The following is a 25669-nucleotide window of genomic DNA, read 5'->3' as shown; positions in this document are numbered from 1 at the left end:
AGCTAGTAATAGCTAACTTCTTTAATTCAGTAGCAGCTGGTTAAGAAGTGGAAAATTGATTGGGAATAATGCCATTCATTAAAAAACAAACAGACTTTTAAAGACATTTTTGAAATAAAACACTTCATAATAATGATTGTGGCTTTCATAATAAAATACTGCATTATAATTATTTATTACATTTTTCTGAACCTATTGGTTAATTTATATATTTTTCTATTCATATGATTATTGATTTTATAATGTCCTATTTATTTACTGAACACTGATTACTTCCATATCGGACTGAAAGTAACGATTATGTTAATTGACTAGTGTATAAATGTTAGAAAATAGTGAAAATTGCTCATCACAGTTTCCCAGAGTGTAAGGTGATTTGATTTCTTCAGTGTAACCAACAAAAGATATTTAATTTACAGTGATATAAAACAGAAAAAAAGCAGATAATCACGACATTTTAGAGTCTGGAGATGGTTGGCATTTTACATGATAAATGACATTAATAATGAAATGGTCATCATAATTGTTGGTGATGCATTTTCTGATAATCGACTAATCGATAGACTGAGTAATTATTCAATCAAGTGCAATTATATCAAGTGTAATTATTTAATCAAGTGCATTAACACCATTGCCTGGTTCTAACTAACTCTTCAGCCCAGTGTACGTGGCATGTCTTCATATATATATGATATATAAATATGTATTCATATTTGTATCTTTTTATCTAAACAATTTCCATCGCTGCAATAGAAACAAACCAAATGACAGCGCAATGTTACATGGGGTGAAATATAATTTCCATATTGACTACAGGCTGTGAAGGCTCCGTTCTTGTATAACAGCAAATGAGGTCTGAAAATATGATCAAGCTCTAATATCTATCAGTACTCTAATTGTATCATCTGCTGTCCCCTCAGAGATGTAAAATAAAAGAGTGTGAGGAGCTGCAGTGTTTCCTCCACATTACTGCTAACATAGCAATGACAGAAAAGTGCTTGGCTGGCGAAAACAGGATCCTCCTGAGAACAGCAGGAACACATAAATGGAAAACAGGGAAAAGACATTCATAAGTCACACTGACATCCTCATGTCACCTCCATTATGCTACACCGTCATTAAGCCGAAGTGTGTAATTACTGAGGTGCCTTAAAATAACACTGTTTTGACTCAGTGGCCACAGCGAGGGTGCAGAAGGTGTGTATGATGATGAGTGCGCACTTCTGTTTTAACTCATATTGACACAAAAGCAAGAGGAACCTCCAGAAGCTTCACTGCGTCTGATTTAGAGCGAGTCTGCCCCATTGATATTCCTGATAACAGGGACATTATGGAGGAATTAGTGTCACTAATTATTGAAAAGGAAAAGATCTTCATAACGCTTGAAGACTTTGGGGAATTGTTTAAGTTTGTCTGTGTATGAGTAATAACTGCTGCAGGGTTATGATGATGAGTGATGCACTGCAGGAGCTCATTGAATTATGAATATTTAGTTTGCTAAGGTGGCCAAAACATTTTAGCGTCTCACATTAAAATGATCAGTTGCTCAGATTTACGTTTTGGACACACAGCCAGACGAGCCAGAACATAATGTACCTTGTGACCAGGAGGACAAATCTGAGAGGGGGACGTGAAAGAGCAGCTCTCGCAACTCTATCAATACCAATAAACAAAACCAAACGTTGTGGCTGCCACTAGGTATTACTAAAGAGCACTATTTCAGCCTCTGAAGTCCCAATGATGAACAAATTCATTACTTCTCATACACATGGGAAATAATCTGGAGCAGAACTGGATGCAGCTCGTTTTACACGTTTGTTGCAGTGACGAAGGTGTGATTAAAAAAACTAGCATTTTGGAGAGGTAGCGTGATCCTTAAAGAAGTCACAACTTTTTGAGACTACTGATGAAGTTTCTGATGTTAAGGGCTTCCATCTTACCTGGATGGCCGTCAGGTCAGTTTCACCAGAATCACCAGCTACTAAATTCGAGTTTTGTCCATTAAGCATATAAAGAATAACTTTCTTATAAATTTCTTAAAATAAAATGGAAAAGGAATTTTATAAAATGAACTACTTAAAAAATGTTTAACTTAAGTTAAGACAGTATGCAGTTATAGGAGAGTCCTTTGCATTTTTAAGTTGATATTTTCCCTGTTGGCAGCTGTCTGCAGGGACTCAGGCGTGTTTTGATCTGTCGATAGCCTGAAGGTTCAAGACTGCAGCTTATAGTTTAATCACTTTAATGAACACTGGGCTCTTTTTCCCACTGGCAGCCAAAGCACATCTAAAGCATTTGGGTCAAGAGCTCAAATAAAAGGAGTATTATATGAATACAAATGAGTGTGAAAGTGGATCTTGAACCTTTGCTTACCTATGGCTAGAGTCATGACCTTCAGCTTGTTCCGCACCAGTTTGACCACCATGCTCTTCTGCAGCGGTGTGGAGCGGCAGCAGAGCACTGAACGGCAGCTCCGCGCGACAGCCAGAAACTTATCCTCCAAACTCTTATCCAGGGCATAGGCCAAAGTCCGCCCGTCAATTACCAGGCCCAGCCGGTGCACCATGAAGGGAGGGGTGTGGGAGGATGAGGAGGACGGAGATGAAGAGGGATAGATCTCAAAGGTTGCAAAGTTACTGTGGAAGGCCTTGGCGGCTTGGTCTGTAGAGCTGCAGAGGAATTTGGCCTGGATGTAGTGTAAACTCTCCTCCAGCAACAATGCACACGCCTCCTGGTTCAGAGACAGGCACAGAGTGGGCTGCAGTTCAGGATCAGGTCACCAAGTTGTTTAATATCACACTGCCTGACCTGCTTCACATCTGTCAGACAGATGCTTCAGTAGAGAATTAAACACTGTTGTCCTCAAATGACCGTCCAGCTTCGTTTTTTTTAAAAATAAAAAGGTGTTTTAAATGAGGAAAAGCAAAAATATTATCTTATAAGGAAGAGTTTGACTTTTTGGGAAATACATATATTCACACTCTCTTGCTGTCAGATGAGATGATCAATACCACTCTCAGGTCTGCACAGTAAATATGAAGTTGCAGCTAGCAGCCGGTTAGCTTAACTGGAAATGAGTAAAAACAGCAAGACTGGCTCTGTCTAAAGGTAACAAAAACATGAACTGTAAAAATTGCTAGTGGAGCCTGGCAAGCTCACTGCAAGGACAAGACCCCAGGATGCCACTGCACCCGGCCAAGAGGTAGTCTGGTACATAATCCCCATAAAACCAGAATGTGTAGTTTTTACACTTGAGTTTCAGTATGGATTAACAATAAAGATATATCATATTAATCAGTAAATTAAAGAGCTGCTGGTAGGTGTTTTTTTAGCTTAGTTGTTACTCTCTGTTTCCAGACTTTTTGTTAAGCCTGCTGTCGCTTCATATTTCCTATACAGCGAGAGTGGTATTGATCTATTGAAATGTAGAACTACAAAGAATATGTATATTACAGAGTCTGGGGAAAAACTGTAGCATATTTAACGTGTTAGCACGCTAACATTTTCTGATTAGCACTAAACACAGTGCTGAACGCAGGTATTTAGTCAGTAACCAAATGGAAATATTGGCACTAGAGGAAAGGTCAGGGGATAACCAAAGTCTTTAAGACTCGTCCTCAAGCACGAAGCTAACTTCAGTGAAGTTTATGAAACACTTGCTTCAGCCGCTCACCTGAGAATCAGCATTCAGTGTCAGGATCTCTTCCTCGGGGTCCAGCAGCTTGCAGGCGTACGCAATATTGACAGCTGTCTCCTGTTTGTCGCCCGTCAGCACCCATATCTGCAGGCCGGCCTTCCGCAGAGAAGCTATAGTTTCAGGCACTCCGTCCTGCAACCGGTCCTCAATGCCCGTCGCTCCTGTAGGTGGAAGAAGCATGAGCCAAAAGTAAAATTGTAAACAAATTCAAATGAGTATTAAGGTATGTTCCCAGTTTTAAGTGTAGTGTGGATCTAAAATAAATAAATACATCAAACAATTACCCAGAAGCTGCAGATTTGTCTCCAGTCGCAGGGCCGACTCAAACAGCAGCTCCTCTCTTCCCTGGATGGCTGTCTCAGCCTCCAGGTGATGCTGCAGCCAGCAGGCGTACTGCTCCTTGCTCATAATCTGACACAGACACACAAACACATGGACATATACACACCATCGTCTGTTAAAGTATTTGGGGAATTTAACAGTGGAGCAGCTCCTTTGCCTACATGGCAGAGGAGGACCCACAGGAGAATGTGAGACCTTGAGAAGGTGTTTTATCACATCACTTTGGTGACGGGCTTTGCACAAGCAGGGATATAATGAGCCCGGCTTGTGAGAGCATAAATTAACAGTCTGGGAAAGTGGCACAGATTGCAGCTGAGTCACGAAGAATGCCACTTAAGAAGGGCCAGTCTATGTGATCATCTGTGATGGGCTACAAACACAACCTGCCATAAGCCACTGAGACACATCATCACTAACTTCTTACGCAGTTTAATGAGAGAGAGCATTTGTTCAGCACTTCTTAAGAGGTTTATGGATCCTTGTTACCTTTTTTGCAATGCACAGTGTGCGAAGGCCATCTGCAGCATACAGGTTCAGGTAGTTTTGAGTCCGGTTGACTATCTTTTTCTGGCGTTTTCCTTTGGAGTTTCCTTAAAACAAATAGTAAAAGGACAGAAGAATGAAGATTAAATATCCTTGTTTTTAGAGAATGTGCATAAGTGGTTCAGCATTTTGGTTCCAGATTGCCAAAGGCTTCTTCCAAGAGGCACATGAAAGCCATCTGTCTTCACACCTAAATTAACCATGTATGCTGCGCCTCAATATATTTCACCAAGTCTTCATGTTAGTCATCAAGCTGTGTCTGGACTATACTGAGCAAGATGTGATAGCAAGATTTTCTATCTCATCTTACAAACATGATTCATCTACTTCAATTAACTGTGTAAATGATCTTAACATGATTGATTATTACATGTAGTTTTAGATGTATTGAAGATCTGTGTTTTGTAATCTTGCTTAAGTGTCTCTCTGGTGCAGCATCTTGGGCATCTTTCTGGCAGGGGGACAGTGCACAAACAGATTGGATTTATCAGTCTCCTGACACAGATGTACCAGCCAACACTCGCCAGCCTAGTAATCTCACTAATAACAGAACAGCTTGACAGGCAGTCACTGCTATACATGCACTGCCATGCAAAAATTATTTTTACTGAGAAGAACAAATTAACACAAAACTGTCAATAATCTGAAGAATCCTAACACGGTTGTCGATACAGAAGTCATATGGCAGTTTCATCTTTGTCACTTATACTCTTGTTTTTTTCTTTGGTTGTAAAAAAAAAAATTATTTCAAGGACAGCAGGACTTTTCCATTTTGACAGAAAGCTGCTAGGACCAGTCAGCCCTACAGATGCAGGTGGAACTTTGCACAATGTTTATTTTTCCTACTACTGAAAATGGGAAAATCCACCTAAAAAGGATTTGTGCCCTGTATGTTAAAGTTTCCCACTACTGCTAAAAAACTGTGTTTTTCTGTGTGTTTCAGCTTTGCAAATGTTTTATGAGAAGGGAAATGCATTCAGCACACTGAACTGAACTTAAACCGCGTTTGTGTTCAAGAAAACTCCACAGAGCACATTCAAACACGCAGTAACTGATTTTATTGCATGCTTAAAGGAAACAAGGAAAAACCGGCTGTAAACACAACATTGACATATTATAACCCTTTAAATTGAGATGGCTAACGTGCTTATTTCACATCCAGCATGTGATGAGAGTGGACAAGAGCAGGGCGGTAAAATAAGGTGAGGCTGGCAGAGAATACTGACAATGGTAACGGTATTTTGATTGTTGAAAACTGCAGTGCAAGAGAGGAGCACACACGGCGCGCTGCTTGCGTGTCTGTGTGATCAGCCCCTTAGAGTTAAGCGGAGCTACAGAGTTGAGTGAACATTATATGTCAGTTTGTGGCTGACCCTTTTTTACATTACATCAGTGAAAATTGGAAATTAGGATAAATAACATTAAAACACTAATTCTGTTTTAAGGTGGAATTTGTAATTAAACAGCAGGAGTGAAACCAGAGTTACGCCATGACACACTTCTAAGCCCCAAGAGTTTGCAGTCTACCTCCATGTCCACTGTTGACACCGAACAAGTCCCTCGCTGCCTGAATGGAACCATTATGGACGTTTGTGTTATAAGGAGGCCCAACTCATACTGCACTCTAAATGGCTGGTTTCACCAATGGTAAAACAAAGCAGTGAGTTGTCTGTGTGAAGACACACCCTGTTGGCCATTAAAGTTTCTGAGACACATGGTGGAGGAGGGGTGTGTGCGTGTGTGACAACTGTCCCGATGGAGTCTCTCTCCTACAGTGAGCAGCAGCGCTCTGTGAATTTTAAGTAAGTGAAAAACTTCTAAAAATGACACACTGTGCCAGCTCTATAAAAGGGCATTAAAATGATGAACAATCAGAAGAGCCCTGAGCCTAAATGCAAAGGGACTCGCATAGTCCTCATAATGGAAAATCAATACAATAAATCATATTGTAATTCAGAATTTTTTCAAAGAATAGGACTGCACGTCAGCTAGAAAATGTGGCAAAACAAGATGGGAGTGCTTTCCTCCAGTGATGTGTTGCAGTTAACAAGTCTTCATTCAGGCCAGGAGGATTATTAAGTAGGAAACCATTTCTCTGTGAAGCTGAGCTGCCTTGTAGAGACCCACTGCCTAGCTCTAATGAACAGGAGGGAGCCACTAACCAGGCATGGGAAATAAATGAATTACCCACACGACCTGACAGCACGCTTTTACTGAAAGGCAGCCGGCTGCACAGGTTGGTTCAGCACATCAAAATATAAACATGAGGAATATATACGACTAGTTTATGGGGATTTTACACCCAGTACCATATCCTGAAAAGAAATCTAGATATTATTAAATCAGGGTCAACGTGTAAAGAGAAGACAGTTTAGATAACTTAAAGGAGTACTGAAGCTCCAGTGATTTAGTATTGCAAATCTGGGAAAGACAAATTTAAATAAAACAGTCAAAATTGACTTCAACAGCATTAAACATGAAGTTGACAAGTAACTCAGTTTTGCCAGCTGTCATCCTGTGTAATCAGGACCCACATGGACAAATTCCTGTTATTTACAGTCATGGAGCACTTGACTGTGCAAGAAATAACTGATCATGAGCATTATTAGTCGTTGAATCTTGTATATCAGGAACGTGACAGACTAATGTATTTAGACAGGAACGGGACAAGAAAGGAGGCATTTTGTAGCATAATTTTACAGTTGGATTCAATAGTAGTTTAGCTCTTGAATTCCCACTGAAAATCACTATAATCCACATATATTATCACAAAATCACAACCAAAGCGAGACCCCCCTTTATAAGTGGTTTCAGTCTGCACTCAAGCCCAAAGCTCCCTTACAGAAGCCACTATACAAGTAAACTAAACATAATGCGTAAAAGCACCAGAATGGATTTCAAAGTGGTGCTAAAACTGCCGTATTAGTAGACTAACATAAAATGTATCACCAACAATTTTAAACATTGACTACCGTAATTGTTAGAATTATTAAACAAGAAAAAAAACATTTGCTGGTGCCAGCTTTCGAGACGTAAGGTTTTTCTGTGTTTCTGTTTTAGATCATTGCAAACAGAACACCTCTGAATAAAGAAAATAATCATTATTTGCAGCACTACAAACTGTGTGTTGTGTCAAGCCTTCAGTCTGTGGGCTGAAACAGTCCTTGCTAAGCACCCCTGGACAGATGTCTGGTGACTGTGTACAAAGCATTAGTGAAAAGTGCCTGTGTAGCTCTTTGTGTGCCTGGAATACTAACAACCCGGTACACCTTTGCCATTAGGACGTTAAAGAATTGAAGAGTATGGAACAAGATCACAGGGGAAAAAATACACAAGGAAGGAAGTGTTTTTTAAGGCACCAATCAAGAGGTTTGCAGCAGTGACTTGCTCTAAAAATACTAGTTCTTACATAACAGGTTACCTTATAGGTTTACATCAGTGGAAAGTATGAAGGTTTGGGGTGGGAGGGGTGGTGAAACATTGGGTGCTCTATAAAGACAAAGACCTCCTCCCTGTGCAGGCATGTTAGTCCACAGACAGTGCGAAGTACTATTACCATTTTTCAAAACCCGAAGCAGCTACAACTGAAAACAATCCATCACTTGGGATTAACCAGAGTGAAAATATTCTCAATTTTCTGTCACGTCCAGTGAGCTCATGTGCCATGTGAAGATTACATCAAATGATTTGTCGTCGATCCCGGGTTCACAGCCACAACTCATCAATTCTGGTGGAGAAGTCTACAGACATGATGCAGCACCTGCAACACCGCTGCAAACCACATCATGGGACCACGTCGACAGCGGTGTCATCGTTTATCAAGAGTGCACCGCAACTAAATTCACCTTCATGCTACAATAAATTCCAAACTGGACACAACAATCTGAAAATGGCTTTTCCTACCTGTGTCGGGGGGTTTGATCAGATCCATGATGACAGAGTCTGCTCCCTTAGTGTAGACGGTGATCTGATCCGTCAGAGGGTGCCTAACCACCACGGACATGCGTTTCCTGGTGGAGTCGAAGCCCAGCGTGTGCAGCAGCTCAAAGCTCAGCTTCCCCAGGTGTGGCAGCTCCACAGTCACCTGGTCAGGGAGGCGTCCGACGAGGGAGCACTTGTAGGCCCTGGCAGCGTAGACCAGCGCAGCCTCGTCCGGCGACTCTGCCTCATAGCGCAGTTCGCCCTCCTCCAGCTTCCAAGCCTTCCCGTCGTAGCATGGCGGGACAGGGCCAAAGGCGTGCTCCAGGCCCCTGGGAGGCTGCTCCTCGTCCAGTTTGGTGAGCGTGCTCTCTGCAGAGGGGGAAGACAGCATGCTGGAGCATCCCTTGTTGGAGGAGCGGTTGGTGATGAGGCTGGAGGAGCTGCTGTTGTTGGAGCCAGAGGTCAGTCGGCTAGGGGTGAAGCGTTTTATGAAGTCCTCGATGGTCTTAACAGGGGACTTAAGCTCAAACCTCATCCGGACCTAGAGGACAAAGAAACCTGAGTTAAGCAGCAACACGAAGCAAAAATCATTTAACTACAAACATCATTCATATGAAGTTTAATGTTCAGCCTTAAAGGACCAGTGTGTAACTTTTAAGAGGCTCTATTGGCAGAAATGGAACATAATATCCATAGGTATGTTTTCAATAGTGTATAATCGCCTGAATATAGGAATCTTTGTGTTTTGTTACCTTAGAATGAGCCATTTTTATCTACCGCCATGTTTCTACATTAGCCCAGAACGGACAAAGCAAACACTGGCTGAAGAAAGTGGCTCTCATGTTTTTTCACGAGTTTCAAGGCCACCATAGTTTCTCCTACACACTTCACAGCCCATTCTCATTTTCATCAAATACAGACGTAAGTGGTGTTCAGTTAGTTGCAATCTGCAACTTCTCCACTATATTTTAGAGATCTGTGAGTTGGGTTTCTGTGATAATTTGAGCATTTTTGAGCATGCTTTTGAGGACCTAGGTCCAGCTCTAGTGATATGGAAGAGTTGACTGATGAAAACGCACCTCCTGGCTATTATCCTTTGGCCAATCCTTTATCCCAAGGTGGTGCAGTACAATAGCACAGAGTGTGACTCATGCTGAGGACTCCTGGCAGCAGGAGTTCTCAAATACATAGATATAAATCATTCAGGTGCCGGGTTAGACGCAAGGGCATCATAATAAAATGTGAACAATTACATTGGGCCAAAAGGCAAAGAAAGCACAAACTATAAAAAAAGAAAAAAAAGGAGACTGTATCAAAGCCAGTGCTTCTGCGCAGATTTACATTTCCTTCCATCTTATCAGATAACCTCCAAACAGAAACACAGAGTACATAAATAATGTGTCACTTTGTAAAGCTTAATCTTAACTGGTTTGTGCCTCGGACTGGTGCACACAGTGTGAGGCAAGGAGAGGATATCACCTCTGAACAGGACAACCACACCCCTGCTCACACAAAAACAAAACAAAACACGGATACACAACTGGGACTGGACCGAGCACATCAAAGATACAGGCAGAAAAACGGTCAAATCTACGTGCAATAGGACACTTTGTTAGTATTTTGGAAGGTTTTTGTGCTTTTGAGACTGTTTTCTTAGGAAAAGTAGCCAAAAGAACATGCAACAAATTTAATTCTTTGTGTGAAAAGATGGAAACTACTCCCATGTTGTTCAAAAAAAGAAAAACAAAAAACATTCAACATTAGAGGCACCCTCGTGTTAAAGCTTTGGAAGGATATCAGTGGATTTAGTCTCTGTTGGATCCTCTATTGATGCTCCTTATAATACCTCTCCTTTTTGGGTGGCTTGGGAGGAGGTTCCCAGCACTGTAGTTTTGTGACAACTTAAAACAAAGTAATGTCTGCTTGTGTCTATATGTTTATCAGCTGTGACCAGTTCAACAAAAGATTATTTTCCTTAATTTGTTTGAATAATCTTTCATGAAACACATCAAATTATCAAGAAATTCACAAGAAAACAAACCAAGTCCACAACCACCACACAGTGTTAGTAATCTTGTGACCCTTCCGATTTCACTTGCAACGTTTTGTTGGGGTCCCGACCCAGGTTGGACTGGCCTTAGGGTCTAAGACGCTGAAAATGTATTTACAATGTCCCGTGGACAGGGGCTAGGCAAGGACTTTTTTCACATGTCATACCCTCTCTCCTTCCCTGTTAATGTTATAAAGGCAAAACTGCCCCAAAAAAAGAAATATTTTTTTTACAGAGGACTGTCAAAGTCAAAGGTTATTACAGCACCATGAATCCTCATGTTATTCAAATATTTCAGTGGTGAGAAAAAACTGCTAAATGTAAATATTTTCCAGTATAGGCTGACTTATTTATCATCACTTGATTTGCAGTGATACACTGAAGTGCATGAATACACTCTGATAGAGGATGAAATGATGAAGAGTCAGTCCTGTTAGTTTTCTGTTTACTCCTGCAAGAGTGCCCTGTCACTGAAAGCCCTATATTATAAGTTTAGCTTCTTCACCAGTCGTGGAGACACATCTATTGTAGTAATTAAACACAAGGACCACTTTGCCTGCTAGTTAGACACGACAATCTATTTTGCCTCTCTCTCTCACACACACACAGAACACACACACAACGACACACCGCACAGCACACACACACAGAACCACACACACACCACAAGACACCACACCACACACACAGCCAAGACACACACACACCACAAGAACAACACAGGCAACACACACAGACAACCACAGGCACACACACACAGAGTAAGAAATGCAAGTCAAACACGAACCAGGAACTGTGAACATAAGAGCTCCAAATATAGTAAAATATATAAACTGATAATAAAAATCAGTGTAATAAAGAACAACTATCTGACAGCCGATCTTACCAAGTCAACTACCTCATTTCTAAATGGTTAAAGGTAACCCCTTATTGACCTGAAGAAGGTTTGACTGGATAGATTTTGTTGAGGTGAGTTGTACCTTCTGCCTGGGCTGGTTGGGGGAGGACACCACCACCGTGTTGCAGATGGTGAGAGCGATGAAGAAATCAATGATGTCAGCGAGGTCAGAGGGCAGCTGGGACATGGGCTGGCTGTGGAAGCGCATAAAGTCCATCTGACTGCTGCATTCATTGACTTTGTCTAGGAGCTGAGGGTCGGGGGTGATATCTTTCTCCTGCAGGACAGAGGAGGGTTTATCACAGGACAGCACAGAGTACCAGAAATGTGTGAAGGTGAGGCACACTGACCATGGGGCTGCTGAAGGCTGTGTGCTTAGACAGGATGCTGGCTCGTTTGGCCTCAGCCCTGCTGCCCGTCCTGCGGTGGGACTTTGTGCTCTGAGAGCGCAGCACAACCCGGGCGCTCTGGTGGCTGGTCACACTGTCCCGTCTGGGCAGGGTGCCGCCATGAGACGTACATTCTTCTTCCTCAGAATCCATCTCCTGGTACATAGCAAGTCTCCTAGCTGGATAACACATACACACGCACACACACATCATTAAGAGTGACTTTAAAAGGGAATGACTGCTAGCTGTTTTGGTAAGGAAGTGTGTGTGTGTTTGCTGGATTGTCTCACCATTGGCATCATGGGAGTACTCCACCCCTGCCACAGTGCAGCGGCGAAACACCATCTTGTTCTCAGTCAGCGTGCCTGTCTTGTCAGAGAAGATGTATTGCATCTGGCCGAGATCCTCAGTGATATTCAGAGCTCTGCATTGCAGGTTAGTGTCTGTCTCCTCATCGTACAGCTCCATGTCCTGATGGATGAAGTACACTTGGCAGATCTTGACAATCTCAATCGACACAAAAAGGGAGATGGGTATCAGCACCTAGGAAGGAAAGGAGTTCCTGTTAGATAGGAGGCAGTGCTGGTTATCAGCCTTTCCAGCCTACTGTGTCAGACATTTACCATATTTTCATTTAAGAGCAGTGATTCCCAATCAGGAGTACTTGTAGGCCCAGTGGGTTCTTCTGCAGATTCTTGGGGGTTTGTGGAAAGATTGTTGAGTATATCAACTAATTTGAAAAAATAGGAATTAAGAATCGAAAAAATATATCCACAGAGTCAACTATCACACCTGAGGAGTTCAAAGTGTGTGAAAACTAGTTAGTGAGTGAGTACAAGTTGAAACAGTTGGAGTGATGGATAAATGGGTAAAATAGCTGAAAGTAACAGTTGAAATAGTGAAAGGGATGGATAAACATTCAAAATGCTGAATGCAGGGTGCAAAGCTAACTTTTAAACTTTTAAATTTAAACTGTAAAATTGATCTTATATATTTTTTTTTTAAATTTATTTATTTATCTTATTTCTTTTATTTATTTATTTATCATGTTTATATGTTATATGTTACGATTTTCTTAATAGAATGTTGCTTGTATAATATATGTTGTTTGTATATCTGAGTTTTTGTAACAAAAAATAATCCCCTGGGGATTTAAAAGTAATTTCTGATTCTGATTCTGATTTTATGTCCACCAACCAAATACACCTCAGTGAATGTTGAAAGAAAATGAAAGGGATTTTGTTATTTACCAGGCCCCCCCCCCCCCCCCCGATGGTGATTAAAAGCAAAAAATTAATATTCCCGCCACTTGCATATTTTACAGCATTCTAGCCTGGGTAATGTGGTGCAAATTTTTTGTGCCCTGGACAAATGTTTAAAACAGTTTAGCTCACCTAAAAAGTAAAAAAACAGTTCCTATAAAGTAATTAAAGAATAGATTAAATAGTTAGCAAAGTTAAAGATTAATGGTTCAAGTTTTACTAAAAGTAGTGGATAAATAGTTAATGTGGTTAACTAAAATTAATAATTAAACAGTTTAAATAGTTAACTAAAGGTAATGGATAAATGGATGAAATTCATGGGATCAAGTACGAGTTCATTAACAGATCTGTGAGAGTATCTGACAAAAGAAGTTTGAGAATTACTGTTCAAGCTTTTCTGTTTTTTCCTCTCCAAAAGTCAAAATATGAATAATTTAGGAAATTATATACAAGTTTAGTAGGTACATGTTTGATTGTTTAAAGAAATGCGGGTGTAATCCCACGTGAGACATTTCCAGGCCACATTTCTGGAAAGTAGTTCTGGAGAAGTGAGTCATAGCTTTTGGGAGGGTAGTTCAGCCTGCACACCCTCCCCGTGCCTGAATGCCAACAGAGTCATGTGTTTATTTGAAAGTGTATCAAGCAATATCTGGCAATACTGGTACGTCTCCAACCTCAAACAGTTACTGTATCTTCACTGACTTCTCACTTATTTCAAAAGTTTGCTGATATCAGGGGAACTACCTGCTACATCTGACCCAGGACAGGCTGACATTTTTTCATTGACATTTATGCATGCAAGCAAAAAAACCCAACCGCAAATCAACCAAATCAATAGCTGTCAGGAGGCACTTTTTCCTGTTTTGATCCTGTATTATAAAGATTGTTTTGCAGTTTCTCACTGCTTTTCTAGATTAAGTGTGAAGATAAAGATCTAGAGGTCACACACCCTGGGGGGGGGGGGCTGAAATAACTACTGCCAATGTTTTATTTACAGCGATGCTTGTGTGCAACATTTCAAGCTTAATGATACTCTGTGTCTTGTTTATATCATTATCTGTGCCTTTGTTTCTTTAAGCTTCTCTGTGTTTCATACCTGAAAGACGATGATCATAGTAAGGAAGAGATAAATAGAGGACATGATGGGTGATAAGTCTGTCCCTTCTGGACTAAGAACGTCAAACACAGGTCTCTTATCTCCGTACTGAAACATCCACAGCCCATGACCTGGAACAGCAACACCACAAGGTCAACTCATATAAACACTGGAATGACAGGATATAAATAAAAAGCACAGTAAAAAATGCAATCCAAAGAGAGACTTTCTTTACTTTTTCACAATAGAGATGAATAAATGCAGGTTTTAAATTTTAACAGAAACCACAAAACAAGCATTTAAAGTGCTACGCACCAACAGCAGCAAACAGGCACATGACCAGCAGGATGATGACACACCAGAACACGTCTACATTCATCTGTCTCTCCAGTTTACTGCGCTTGTAGCGCGGGCCGTTGTTGTTTAGCATGGCTTTGGTCTCGTGACCTGCAAAGACACACGGCATGTTAGCAGCGGCAGGTCAGAGGTCAATTATTGAGTGTGACAGCTGATAACAGGGTTAATTTGGAGGCCAACCTGCGTAAATGACTATTCCCACAGCCTCTTCTGTGTTGCGGATGGTGCAGCCTCTCAGCAGCAGGTTTTCTTTGTAAAGTGCATCTCTTCTGCCACTTCGATGGATTCTGTCAAGTTAGGAGATGCATGAAAATTACTATAAGCTATAAGCACTTGTCCAAAATGTTATCAAACAAAGGCAAAATGATCACGGTTATGTCTTTACACTCAGGTCAAAAACACTGATGGTCCAGGAGAAATACACCAGAGCCCCAAAGACAACATCAGTTCATTCTGCTGAGCACCTCAATCGATCACGCACCTCAAGCATCATGGTCTTCCCTCACCAGGAGCCCTTATATCAGCACAAATTCCCTCTGATATAGAAGCACTGCCCCACAGAAACCCCTTGAGATTAGAGTCAATCGGGCAATTCACTGCTTCATGGCTGGCCCTCAGATCCCACTTTAGACTCTGAAGTGTAAAACTCGCAGGCTCATTTACAGCGTCAGTGTCATACAAAGACTGAATTCAGCTCTTAGCCGGCCCACAAAGGGAGTTCAAACCCTGATTAGAAAAGGCTTTTTAACTAAAAGTGAGATGTATGTTGAGCTGTATTAAATGATGGGCAAATGTGCCTGTTGTGGGAGGGGGGTTGAGCTTTTAATGTCAGCCTTAATCCTATTACTAAATCAAGGATTACAAGTGTGTGAGTTAAACATCCCTACAACCTTTAGCTGGAAGCAGCACTTATCCATCTCTGCTGTAGCCTATTACAGAGTCATGCAACTGTCAGCATGTTTACCAACAGTAATGTTCATCCTTTGGCCTCTGACAGCAGGCCCACTGACACGTCACCACCAAACCCTCGTGTTGTCTTAGGGGTCAAAAATGACCCGCCACTATGTTACAGCATGGGAAACCCCCTTAATGATCTTTTCAACTTAAAATTCAATGACTTTTCCTAGAATGACAGAATGACCCCAACATGAGAAAAAGTTAAAAAATAATATATAAACATTCATATTTCCATGAAATCTGCACACCAACAGGGTACATTTAATTTAGGGGTTATTTTTGACCCGGCATTTATAAAATCATTTTCATACTACAGAAACCATAAAAAAAAAAAAACACACACACAAAAACACACAACCACACCACACACACACACACACACACAAGATACTGAGACTTGTGTGTGCTACTGATTGAAACTCTTGCCCTATAAAAGGTGCTGCAGATGACAGTACCCCCAGTACTCTCTTTACTGTAGCCATGAGTGCACGTTTCACTGGCCAGCAGGTCCTAGATCAGATTTTTTTTTCCCCCCTGGACACCTAACAAGAGGACGGTGATTTAGAGCAGGAGGAGGAATCTGAAGAAGAAGAATACGACCCAGAGCATGACGAATCATCTTGAATGAAAAAATAACATGGTCCTGGTCATCATATGCCAACCAGGGCAGGATGGCAGCACAAAATGTCAGAAGGATGACCCCAGGGCCCACAGGATATGCAGTTGCCCATGCCCAGGATATCGTCTCAACATTCAGCATGTTCATCACACCAGCCATAAAAAAAATCATCCTGGAGATGACAAATTTGCAGGGTTTCCTTAAATATGGAGACAACTGGAAAAGGATGGATAAGATTGACCTGCGTGCCTACATCAGGCTGCTAATCTTAGCAGGTGTCTACAGGTCCCGAGGTGAGGCTGCATCTAGTCTTTGGGATGCAGAGAGTAGAAGGGCAATTTTCCTGCAACGATGCCACTGAAAGTCTTTCATACTTTGTTGAGAATGATACAATTTGATAATCGTGACTCAAGGCCTGCAAGGCTGGTGACAGACAAACTTGCGGCCATAAGAGAGATCTAGGAGAAGTTGGTGGAACATCTGCCATATCTCTACAACCCTGGGCCTAAAGTAACAGTGGGTGAAGACTGTGTTCCTCCTAACCACACTGCACAAACCGGCTGAGATCAGTGATCGTGAGGACAGGAAACCAGCCATCATCCTAGACTACAGCCACAAGGTGCTTACAGAACTTACAGCTGCAGGAAGAAGACTGCCTGCTGGCCCCTGGTTATCTTCCATAACATCATTGATGTGTCCTCATACAATGCCTTTGTGACATGGAAGAAGATCAACCCAAACATCCACATCCCTGGATGATTAGACTTGGTGCCATTGGCCGTAATGTAATAAAACACTGCTGAGACAACTGCCCCCCTCCTCAACTCTGCCGCTGTGCCCTGTGCTCCACTGTAGCCTGGCAACTGAATGCCTGCAGCATCTGGTCTCCATCTGAGCAAAGAATAAATGTCATAATCATGTGAGTGTGGGTCAGAGCAGCCACTTTACTGTATGTTTATAATCTTCTGCCTCATACACACTTATCCAACACACCAAAAGACTGAGTAGACGCACCTGGCGTAAGTCCAGGTCTCTGAAAACCCTAACAATAGCAGGGAGCAAACATGCCGCATCCTACTGATAAAAAAGACCATGAATATGCCAATGGAATAATTCCAACATTTTTGGGAAATGCGCTTATTTGCTGTCTGTACGATCAATATGAAGCTAGAACCAGCAGATGGGTATCTTAGCTTATCACAGAGACTGGAAACAGGGGCTAGCCTGTCTTTGTCAAAAGGTAATAAATAAACAAATAATATCTGCCTAACAGAACCTCTTAAGTGCAATGATTTACACACTTTACCTTGTTTGTTTAAACTGAAGTGTTAAAATGGGGGGGTTATGTGCTGAACTATGTCTTGGCCGGGTGTAGTGACTGTCTGGAGTCTTGTTATCACCATGAAGTTGCCAGGCAGACAACAGAGACTTTATTTATTTATGTAGACATTAAAACTTCACATTAAAGTCTTATACATATTACACTGCAGGCATCAAATAACCCAATTTGTACTGCATTGCTGCTAACTGAAGCAGAGGGGCATCCAAGTTCTTAAAGCAATTTAGAATTGCATTTCCACAGTGTTGGGAGACTCACAAGAGACAGATTAACAAGGTTCAAATCAAAGCAGCAGATGCTGAGATACTGACTATATCTACATTTCCCTTTGAGCAACTCAGTAGCACCTTTCTTTTAAATGCCCATGTCTCTCAAACCCCACACCTCCAGTTTGTAACCTAGCCTTTCAGTTGTGAGGTTTTAGTGTCCAAAACAAGCCAAGAGAACTCTTCCTCCTACCGAGCCACGGGAGATACTAAACAACTATGTACTACAGCAGTTAGGTGTAATATGAAAGGCTGGTTGACAAATATAAAAAAATGAAATATGGATACTATATACTGGTTAGTACAATATCTACAAGTTTAATAGCAATTAGCTTAAATGGGATTAATAAAGGAAAGGGACAAAGTATGAGAACAGGATGGTCTTAATCACTGAATGAAACTTGGTCTTATCTTTCAAAAGCATATCCTGCACTTCTACTGCAACCACAGACAAAACAGAAGTAAGGTGTAGCACAGGAAATCAGCTGAGGGAGAGGAGCAAGTTGTTGTTGCTAAATACTCAATCCTACTCTCATTTAGGTCCAAGAACTACAGCTTCAGTAAACGCATCGCACAGAGCAGCTGCTGCTTCAATTTATTCTGGTCATGAGGAAGCACATACGTCTTCAAATGTGCATGGTCAAACGGGCAAAACCCTGCAACCACATCCCAAGAAAGCAAATCATAATCTTGACTTGGAAAAACTGTTTAAGTCATAATTATAAGTTGGAAACTGCTGGCTTGTCAACAAACCACAGTTTAACATTATTTCCATTTCAGAGCTCAAAATGTCACTGAATTAATTTACAGTGAAATGAAAATGAAACTTGAAACCTTTAGTGTGAGTAAACAAATAAAAAAAGCTGGGGTTAAAAACTGTTGTTTTTGTTGCTGTGAGCAGCCATCAACCACATAATGAACAGAGCGGACTGAACAAGAGAGTACTCACATGTAGCCTCGGAATCTGTTCAGGTCATTGTTGGGCTTCTCACATTCAATTATGCTGTTGTACTTTAAAGGGTCAAAATCACAATCCTGCAAAAAAAACAAAAAAAACAGCTGATTATTCAGGCAGGGGCAACAACCTCTGACCATATGAGTCCCAATTAAAACTGGATGTTGCCCTGTGCAGTTTGGCAATGCATTACACTAAGAGGTGTTTATGTCATCGATATAGGTTGCGCAATATAATGCAATGCAATTAAACAGACTACAGCCCATGTGAAGCCCATATGAAGTGACTCCTATTGGTGTTATTGTTGTCTTAAAAGTGTCTTAAAATTGATTTTATTCTACAAAAACAGGCAAAACATCCAAATTACTGCGTTTATAATGATATGGAACTGTTAAAAGCAAACAAATCATGTTTCATATTTTCACTTGATATTATTATTATATTTTTATACTGATTAACTAATTATCATAAATTACCAATATTACCATTCTCCGACTTAAAATGAATTGTCACCGGAAGCAGAAAAAACCTTTAGCTTTGGTAAACAGCAACGACCGGTATTAGTAAGTTTTTGCACACACAACTTCAATATACACAGTAGTAAAACTGAAAATGATGATTTTGTATTTTTAATATGGGTAAATGCCCACTACCAGGGGAAATGCTTATTTCCAATTGGCAGAAGAAAAACCATTTAACACACAAGTAGTTTAAATGAACACTCTGGGTAGAAAGTGTCTGGGCAACCTGAGTAATTCAGTAACATGCTGAAACAGCTGGAAGCATAACTAAATTCAGCATTTTGGGAATGCTGAACTTTTGAATCCAAAAACTAAATTTTTACACTCATCCAACACAGACCCAATTTTGACAAGATGGAAACAAAATGTAAGGAGCGGCCGTCTCACCAGGTCAAAGAAGCCGCGGACGACCTGCCTCTGCTTGAGGTTGGTCTCTCCGTCCAGTGTGGCGGTCTCGATGTGGCACAGGCGGTCGGGGTCACTGGAGCTCAGCAGCAGAACGTCAGCGGGGAGGATCTCATTACATCGGAGCCTGATGAAGTCTCCCACCCGCACCTCCTTCCAGTACTTCTCCACATAGCGTCTCTCCGCTCTGCCAGAACAATGAGAGGGCAAACGGCTGGGGTAAGATGTGGAGCCATTGTTTTCAATAATTGGTGGTTCTATAAACAGAAACATCAGCTCCACTTCCATAAATCTGTACGGGACAGCAAATATGTTGTGCATGAAAGAGGACGGCCTGTTTGTTGATGCTAAAGCTGCTGCGAGCAACTCCCAAATTCCACCTAGCCAGAGATAAACCTCTCAACTTCTTCCTCAATATGTCCGTCAAAATACAAAAAAAACACAGCAATGCATCTTCATTGGATTATACACAGAGACGTCGGTACATGAGACCTTTTCAGAGGGTTAAACAAACATAATTCCACCAGGGTTTTCTATTTCTAGTCCATGTCAACAGAGTTATTCTTCTTACCACAAATGAGAGTGTGGTGTAATGTAAGGATACTGTAAATGATCTCACTATTCTGAATGGACAAGACTTTAGTGGTAACCAGGGTTCATTTGTGAACAATGACATACCTGGTAGCAAATAAGCTAAACAATGCATATCACCAGGCTAGAAACAAAAGGAAAAAACACTCAGTTATTTATTCATAACAACCCCCCCTGGCATTAATGACTCACATCCCGACTATATAAAAACATGCCTTCACTTGAATTTTGTCACTGAAATTCTTACTGTTTCCATGCACTTTATATTCCAGACTGGACAAACAGAACTAAATCAAACTAAAAACGTATGTCAGTAACATTTGCTCTTTTCCCTATTTTTCCATGGCCTGAAAATGGATCAATAGCCTGAGGACAAAGAATAGACTTGCCAAAGATAGAGCACAGTATTGTTTAATAAGAGACTCAGAGCAAGATGACAAATATACTAAGTAATACAGCGGGCTGATCAGTCAGCAAGTTCCCTGAAGTGGTTCATTAAATAAATTACTTTGTGCTACAGTGAAAGACTTAAATTGTCAAAGTTTCAATGCAGCATTGAATATCAAATATTAGTTGATCATCAGAAAATTTAAAGTATTTTCATAGTATATTGATTGATTGAGTGTTTGGATGAACAATCATTTATTGTAATCAAGCAAATTTTTTTAATGTAAACTAAACAAAGAACATTTTTTAATATGGTAGACAGATACTGTAAGTTCCCACAGATAATCACAAAGACAGAAAATCACTGGTGAAAAAATGTTAGCAAACATGTAACCTACTTTCCCTGCGGGGGGATTTACATTTTATATGTGTGTCAATCTAATGGGCACATGGTTTATGTTATCTTTGACTTCACACCTTATTAAACGTATACCCTGCTGTAACCATAACATACCTAGATAGTGCATCTATGAATACTATGTCTGTTGGAAATACCCTGAGCTCTCTTTCTACTGGTGATCTTTGTTCGTCACAGCTACTGCAAACACTTTAAAGGGGTTTTTCACAGCTGGAAAGATGGTCCTGTTCACAGAACTGGCCTGTCTGTGCAGAAGAAAGATGCAAATATATTTTTCAAACTGGGGCTACATGACCAGAGAAAACAAAAGAAAGGGCTGTGGTGGTAGAAAACCTACAATAACCAGAATGCACTGGGCCGGACAGACTACTAAACGCTCCGGCTGGTGGGTGACGTACTGCTTGGTTTTGGCTCGTTAATTTTCAAGTGGGAAAAAATGGCGGCCTGGTCACAGACTTTTCTCTTATTATCTCTTACATTTGTGGCGAGAAACAGTCAATGCAGCAACTAAATCTCGCTTGATATCTGATCAACACCGCTTAGTTTGACGGTTTGAGTTCTGTGAGCGGCCCCTCTCTCGATCTGACTGTCAGACTGGATGACAGTAGCATGTAAACATGTACAATCTGTAGAACAACAGCCGTAGAGCTGGCAAAAGCCCGCCGGATGACACGAAAGGCTCTGGGTGCAGGCAATATGCTCATCCCACACTGTAACGATACAACGCTGGAGGAAAAGTTTCCCTTTAATGTTAAAATGAGTACGACAGTCCTAAAAAGAGCAAAATCAATGGAGTCCTGTGCCTTTTGTAGTAAGATTCTCCAAATGCTATAATATGCTTTGTTACTTGATTGTTTCATCGTTTTTTTCCTAAGCTTGCATCGAAACCCATGAGAATATTTGTTGGAACAAACACAGCAAGTGGAACGAGGACGGTCTGTCTGATGAAAATTCATTATTTCTGCCGTCTACTGGCAGTCAAAAGTCTGTCCTTCAAAAGCTGCTTAAATGTGAAATCTATCTTTCATTCTTTGTGCATGACCGCAAAATAACTACAGTAAATAGAGAGCAGGAAAAATGGCCTACACACTTACTACTAATACTAATTAATCATCCAGTTATGGACGAATACATCAGTTTAGATAGAAAACAGCAGGATAAACTGCTCAAACTGGACGTTCAGTGACCTCCAGATCGTAGACAGCAGCAGCGGATGTTGTCCTCACTGTGTAAAGGAGATTAGAACAAACTATTTACAGTCCAGTAAACTAAATGTATTAGTGTAATAGTGCAAATGCCTGATTTGACTGGGTGAGTCTACGCCTTTGTAGTTGCTCCAATCAGTCATGATAAATGTGAAGAAACATTTACCAGCACGTGGCTGTTCCCATCATTCACACTTTGTAAATATTAGCATTTCTGATAAAAATGGAATTTCCCATATCATAAATACAAGCTCCTTCTGCTTTGCCACGTGAAGACTGACCGCCTGAAGATGAGATTTATTAGGTAAACCATTTAGATATGGTTGACCTGCAGTTAAAAGTTCTCAGGAGAAAGAAAGTGTTGAGCGAGCGTGTATTTAACCTTGAGAAAAATGAAATAACGCTGCGCTTTAGTCAAGTCAGCTGTTGCCAGGTTGAGAAAGGGGATGTTTTGCACAATATCGCCACAGCACAAGAAAATTCAATTATGTCCAACCTTGACAGAACAACATGGGTCAAGACTTAGCTAAAACTGTGCAGCCACTAAACACTGAGCCTTTTGATTACCATGAATTATGCTCTGTACATGGACGACAGTGCTGCTTTTCATTAGCAAAATACACTCCGCACACACAGGCTCGGGAAAATAGTTAGTAGTAGAGGAAGCCTGGGGGAGAAACAGGTTGTCAGGTGACATAATGACTCATTATTAATAATGACAGCACTGGAGCAACATCTGTATTATCAGAGAAACTGTTTCCCACCTCCCTGACAGACAGGTTTACTGGACTTTTGGATTCCACGTGTGATACTTATTCCTCATGTGTTGGCCAGGTTTAACTCTCAGGCCTGAAATGTTAATTTTTCCATCCTGGACCAACAAACTGAGAGACTAAGAGGCTGACAGCTGGGCTCCAGCATGAAGGCCAGCTTGCATGATCTGGCGAGAAAGTAAGGAGAGTGTGTCTTGATTGTTTTTCACTCTCTGCCCTCATCAGCTGCTGGGAATGTGTGTGAGATGCACTGAGGAAGGGCAGATTGTACGATGGGGACAAATATCTACACACACACACACAAACACACACACAAACACAAACACACACACAAGCTTTCAGCAACAGCTGGACGCTGCCGGGGGGGTTTAGGCCCAACTTACCTGCTGTAGACCAGACAATCCACGTGATTGATTTCTTTATCCGACCTGTGTCTCCTGTAGTCCTCCCATAAGTCTTTGATGGCAGTGACAGACAGAATGAACACGACAGGAGCCAGGGCCAGTTCTGGCTGAAACGCATTGACAACTGGAACAAAATTCAGCAAAGCGATGAAAACAAAGTAAACATTGGCAAACCTATGAAACTGTTCAAAAAGGTTCTTTGGCAGGAAAGACAGCACAGTGTATTTGGTCGTCTTAATCTTGTTGTTTGCATAGTGTCGGTTGGGGTTTTCCTCCCCTTTGGCGTTATCATAGAGAAAGTTTGCGTGCACAGTCCTTGTCTTGCTCTCCTTGCTTTTCTTCTTTCTTTGCCTTTTGACTTTTGAGGCTTTGGCCATCGCGGGGTCTTCGGTCTCCCGCGCCATAGCCAGTCCCTGCTTCAAACTTTCCCACAGTTGAGGTTTTCGTGTCCTCTCATACAAAAAGCAACACAAAGTGCTAGCTATGTTATCATTCTTTTACCGCGTTGAAGAGGGGTTGGCGCCAGTCTTTTCGTTTATTCACACAAACAGCTCCTTTTCATCCATGTCGACTCCTCTTTTCGCGACTCAGAGGGAAAACTTTTGCTTGTTTAGCTTCTCTTTTTTTCCCCTATTGCTGGGAAGGATGCTGAGATAGTAGGGAGGCACAGCTTGGACTTCCCACAGCTCGGATCTGTAGCTCATGTGGATGGGCCTCTCCCTGTGCTAGCGTGCTGCCGCTGCGTGTGCAGAGCAGCGGCTGCTCTCAAACCGGATGTTAGGGGGTCGCACTCTGTGGAAATCTGACCCGCAGGCCCCTCCTCGAGACAACCTGGGTTTTTTCTGTCTCCAAGTGCCACGCGGTATTATTGGAGTTCAGACTGGCTCACAGGAAGCAACCAAATATCGACAGTGTGATAGTGTAAACTGTTTTTATATACACTACCAGTCCAACGTTTGGACACACCTTCTCATTTCATGGTTTTTCTTATTTTCTTGACTATTTACCATGGTAATAATCTCACTGAAGGCTTCAAAAACTAATGCATGACACATATGAAATTATGTAGTAAACAAAAAGTGTGAAATAACTCTAAATATGTTTAATATTTTAGATTCTTTCAAAATACCACCTTTGCGTTCATTACTGGCCTTTGCACACTCTTGGCCTTCTCTCGATGAGCTCATTAAGGTAGTCACACTGAAATGGTTTTCCAAACAGTCTTGAAGGAGTTTCCAGAGATGCTGTAGCACTTGTTGGCCCTTTTTGCCTTCACTCTGCGGTCCATCATCATCCAAAAACCATCTCGATGTTTATCAGTGGACTGTGGAGCCAAGATCATGTGGCGCAACACTTCCATCAACTCTCCTTCTTGGTCAAATAGCCTTACACAGCCTGAAAGGGGGTTTGGTCATTGTTCCTGTTGAAAAAAAATGATGGTCCAAACTAAACGCAAACTCCGGATGGGAATTTGGCAGGATGCTGTGGTAGCCATGCTGGTTCAGTGTTTGTTGTATTTGTACATCTGACTTTATTTGGTATATCCTTTTCTTGCTCTTTCTTGCCAGAAAACCCCAGATTAATGCTAATGTTGCTCTGCGTCTGCTAGATGTGAAAGTAGCCAGGTGTTTGGTAACACATTAGCCATAACATTTAACCATTAGCCAAAACTGTGGCTGTGTGTCTGTCAGTTTGTTTTGATGTTTTTTTGGCCAAAAAGTGATGAATGCAGCTTTAAGTCACTATCAGGGCTTTTCTATTGGCAGTTTTGGCCAAAATGAGTCAAACTATTCGGTGTTGATCTGAACTTCCATTACCAAAACTTTAAACTGTGCCCAGTCGCACCCAATATAGACCATCTCAATGTGGTCAAAGCACGCCCGACCGTTGCAATGAGGTCAGATGGGCTTTTTCATCATTCAGTAACGATTCAGCAACATGTTTCAGTAGCCTCTGCTGCTATTGCCAGACACAGCAGATACTTCATCAGTGCCACATGCCAAGCAAAATTGTGTAACAACAGCCTGAAAATCCAACATGCTGGTAAGCAACAACCATTTCACAGTGTAATAGTAAACCGCACTACAAAGGGCACTGATCAGTTAAAGATACACCTTGAAGTGTGCTGGGCTGATGTGCCAAGTCAAACTGAATCAAGCCAAGCCAGCATATGTTCATGGAAAAGGGCTAAAAGACTCTCTCTGACGTATACCGTATGTGTATCCACATCTGTATTTGATTCATTATCCTGCTGTCTTTTTAACACACTATTAT

At 41.4% G+C, this 25669-nt stretch overlaps 1 protein-coding gene across 1 annotated transcript in view; it reads right to left on the bottom strand.

The window, feature by feature from the left end:
• atp10a (ATPase phospholipid transporting 10A) overlaps positions 1–24165 on the bottom strand; it is a 31888-nt gene extending 7723 nt beyond the window's left edge. The window contains exons 1-14 of the mRNA XM_035654029.1: positions 23375–24165; positions 19600–19804; positions 18686–18771; positions 14736–14842; positions 14514–14645; positions 14199–14329; positions 12131–12383; positions 11802–12019; positions 11534–11728; positions 8486–9044; positions 4526–4629; positions 3982–4108; positions 3674–3858; positions 2374–2731 (exon numbers count right to left, since the gene is read on the bottom strand). Of these exons, the coding sequence (XP_035509922.1) occupies positions 2374–2731; positions 3674–3858; positions 3982–4108; positions 4526–4629; positions 8486–9044; positions 11534–11728; positions 11802–12019; positions 12131–12383; positions 14199–14329; positions 14514–14645; positions 14736–14842; positions 18686–18771; positions 19600–19804; positions 23375–23799 (3085 nt within the window). The 5' untranslated portion in view covers positions 23800–24165. The remainder of the gene's footprint in view (positions 1–2373; positions 2732–3673; positions 3859–3981; positions 4109–4525; positions 4630–8485; positions 9045–11533; positions 11729–11801; positions 12020–12130; positions 12384–14198; positions 14330–14513; positions 14646–14735; positions 14843–18685; positions 18772–19599; positions 19805–23374) is intronic.
• Positions 24166–25669: the final 1504 nt, after the last annotated feature.

Source organism: Morone saxatilis, unplaced genomic scaffold (assembly GCF_004916995.1).
Source record: "Morone saxatilis isolate NCDOM2014 unplaced genomic scaffold, NCSU_SB_2.0 Contig12, whole genome shotgun sequence".
NCBI lineage: Eukaryota > Metazoa > Chordata > Actinopteri > Moronidae > Morone > Morone saxatilis.
This window is presented reverse-complemented; position numbering and strand designations above follow the sequence as displayed.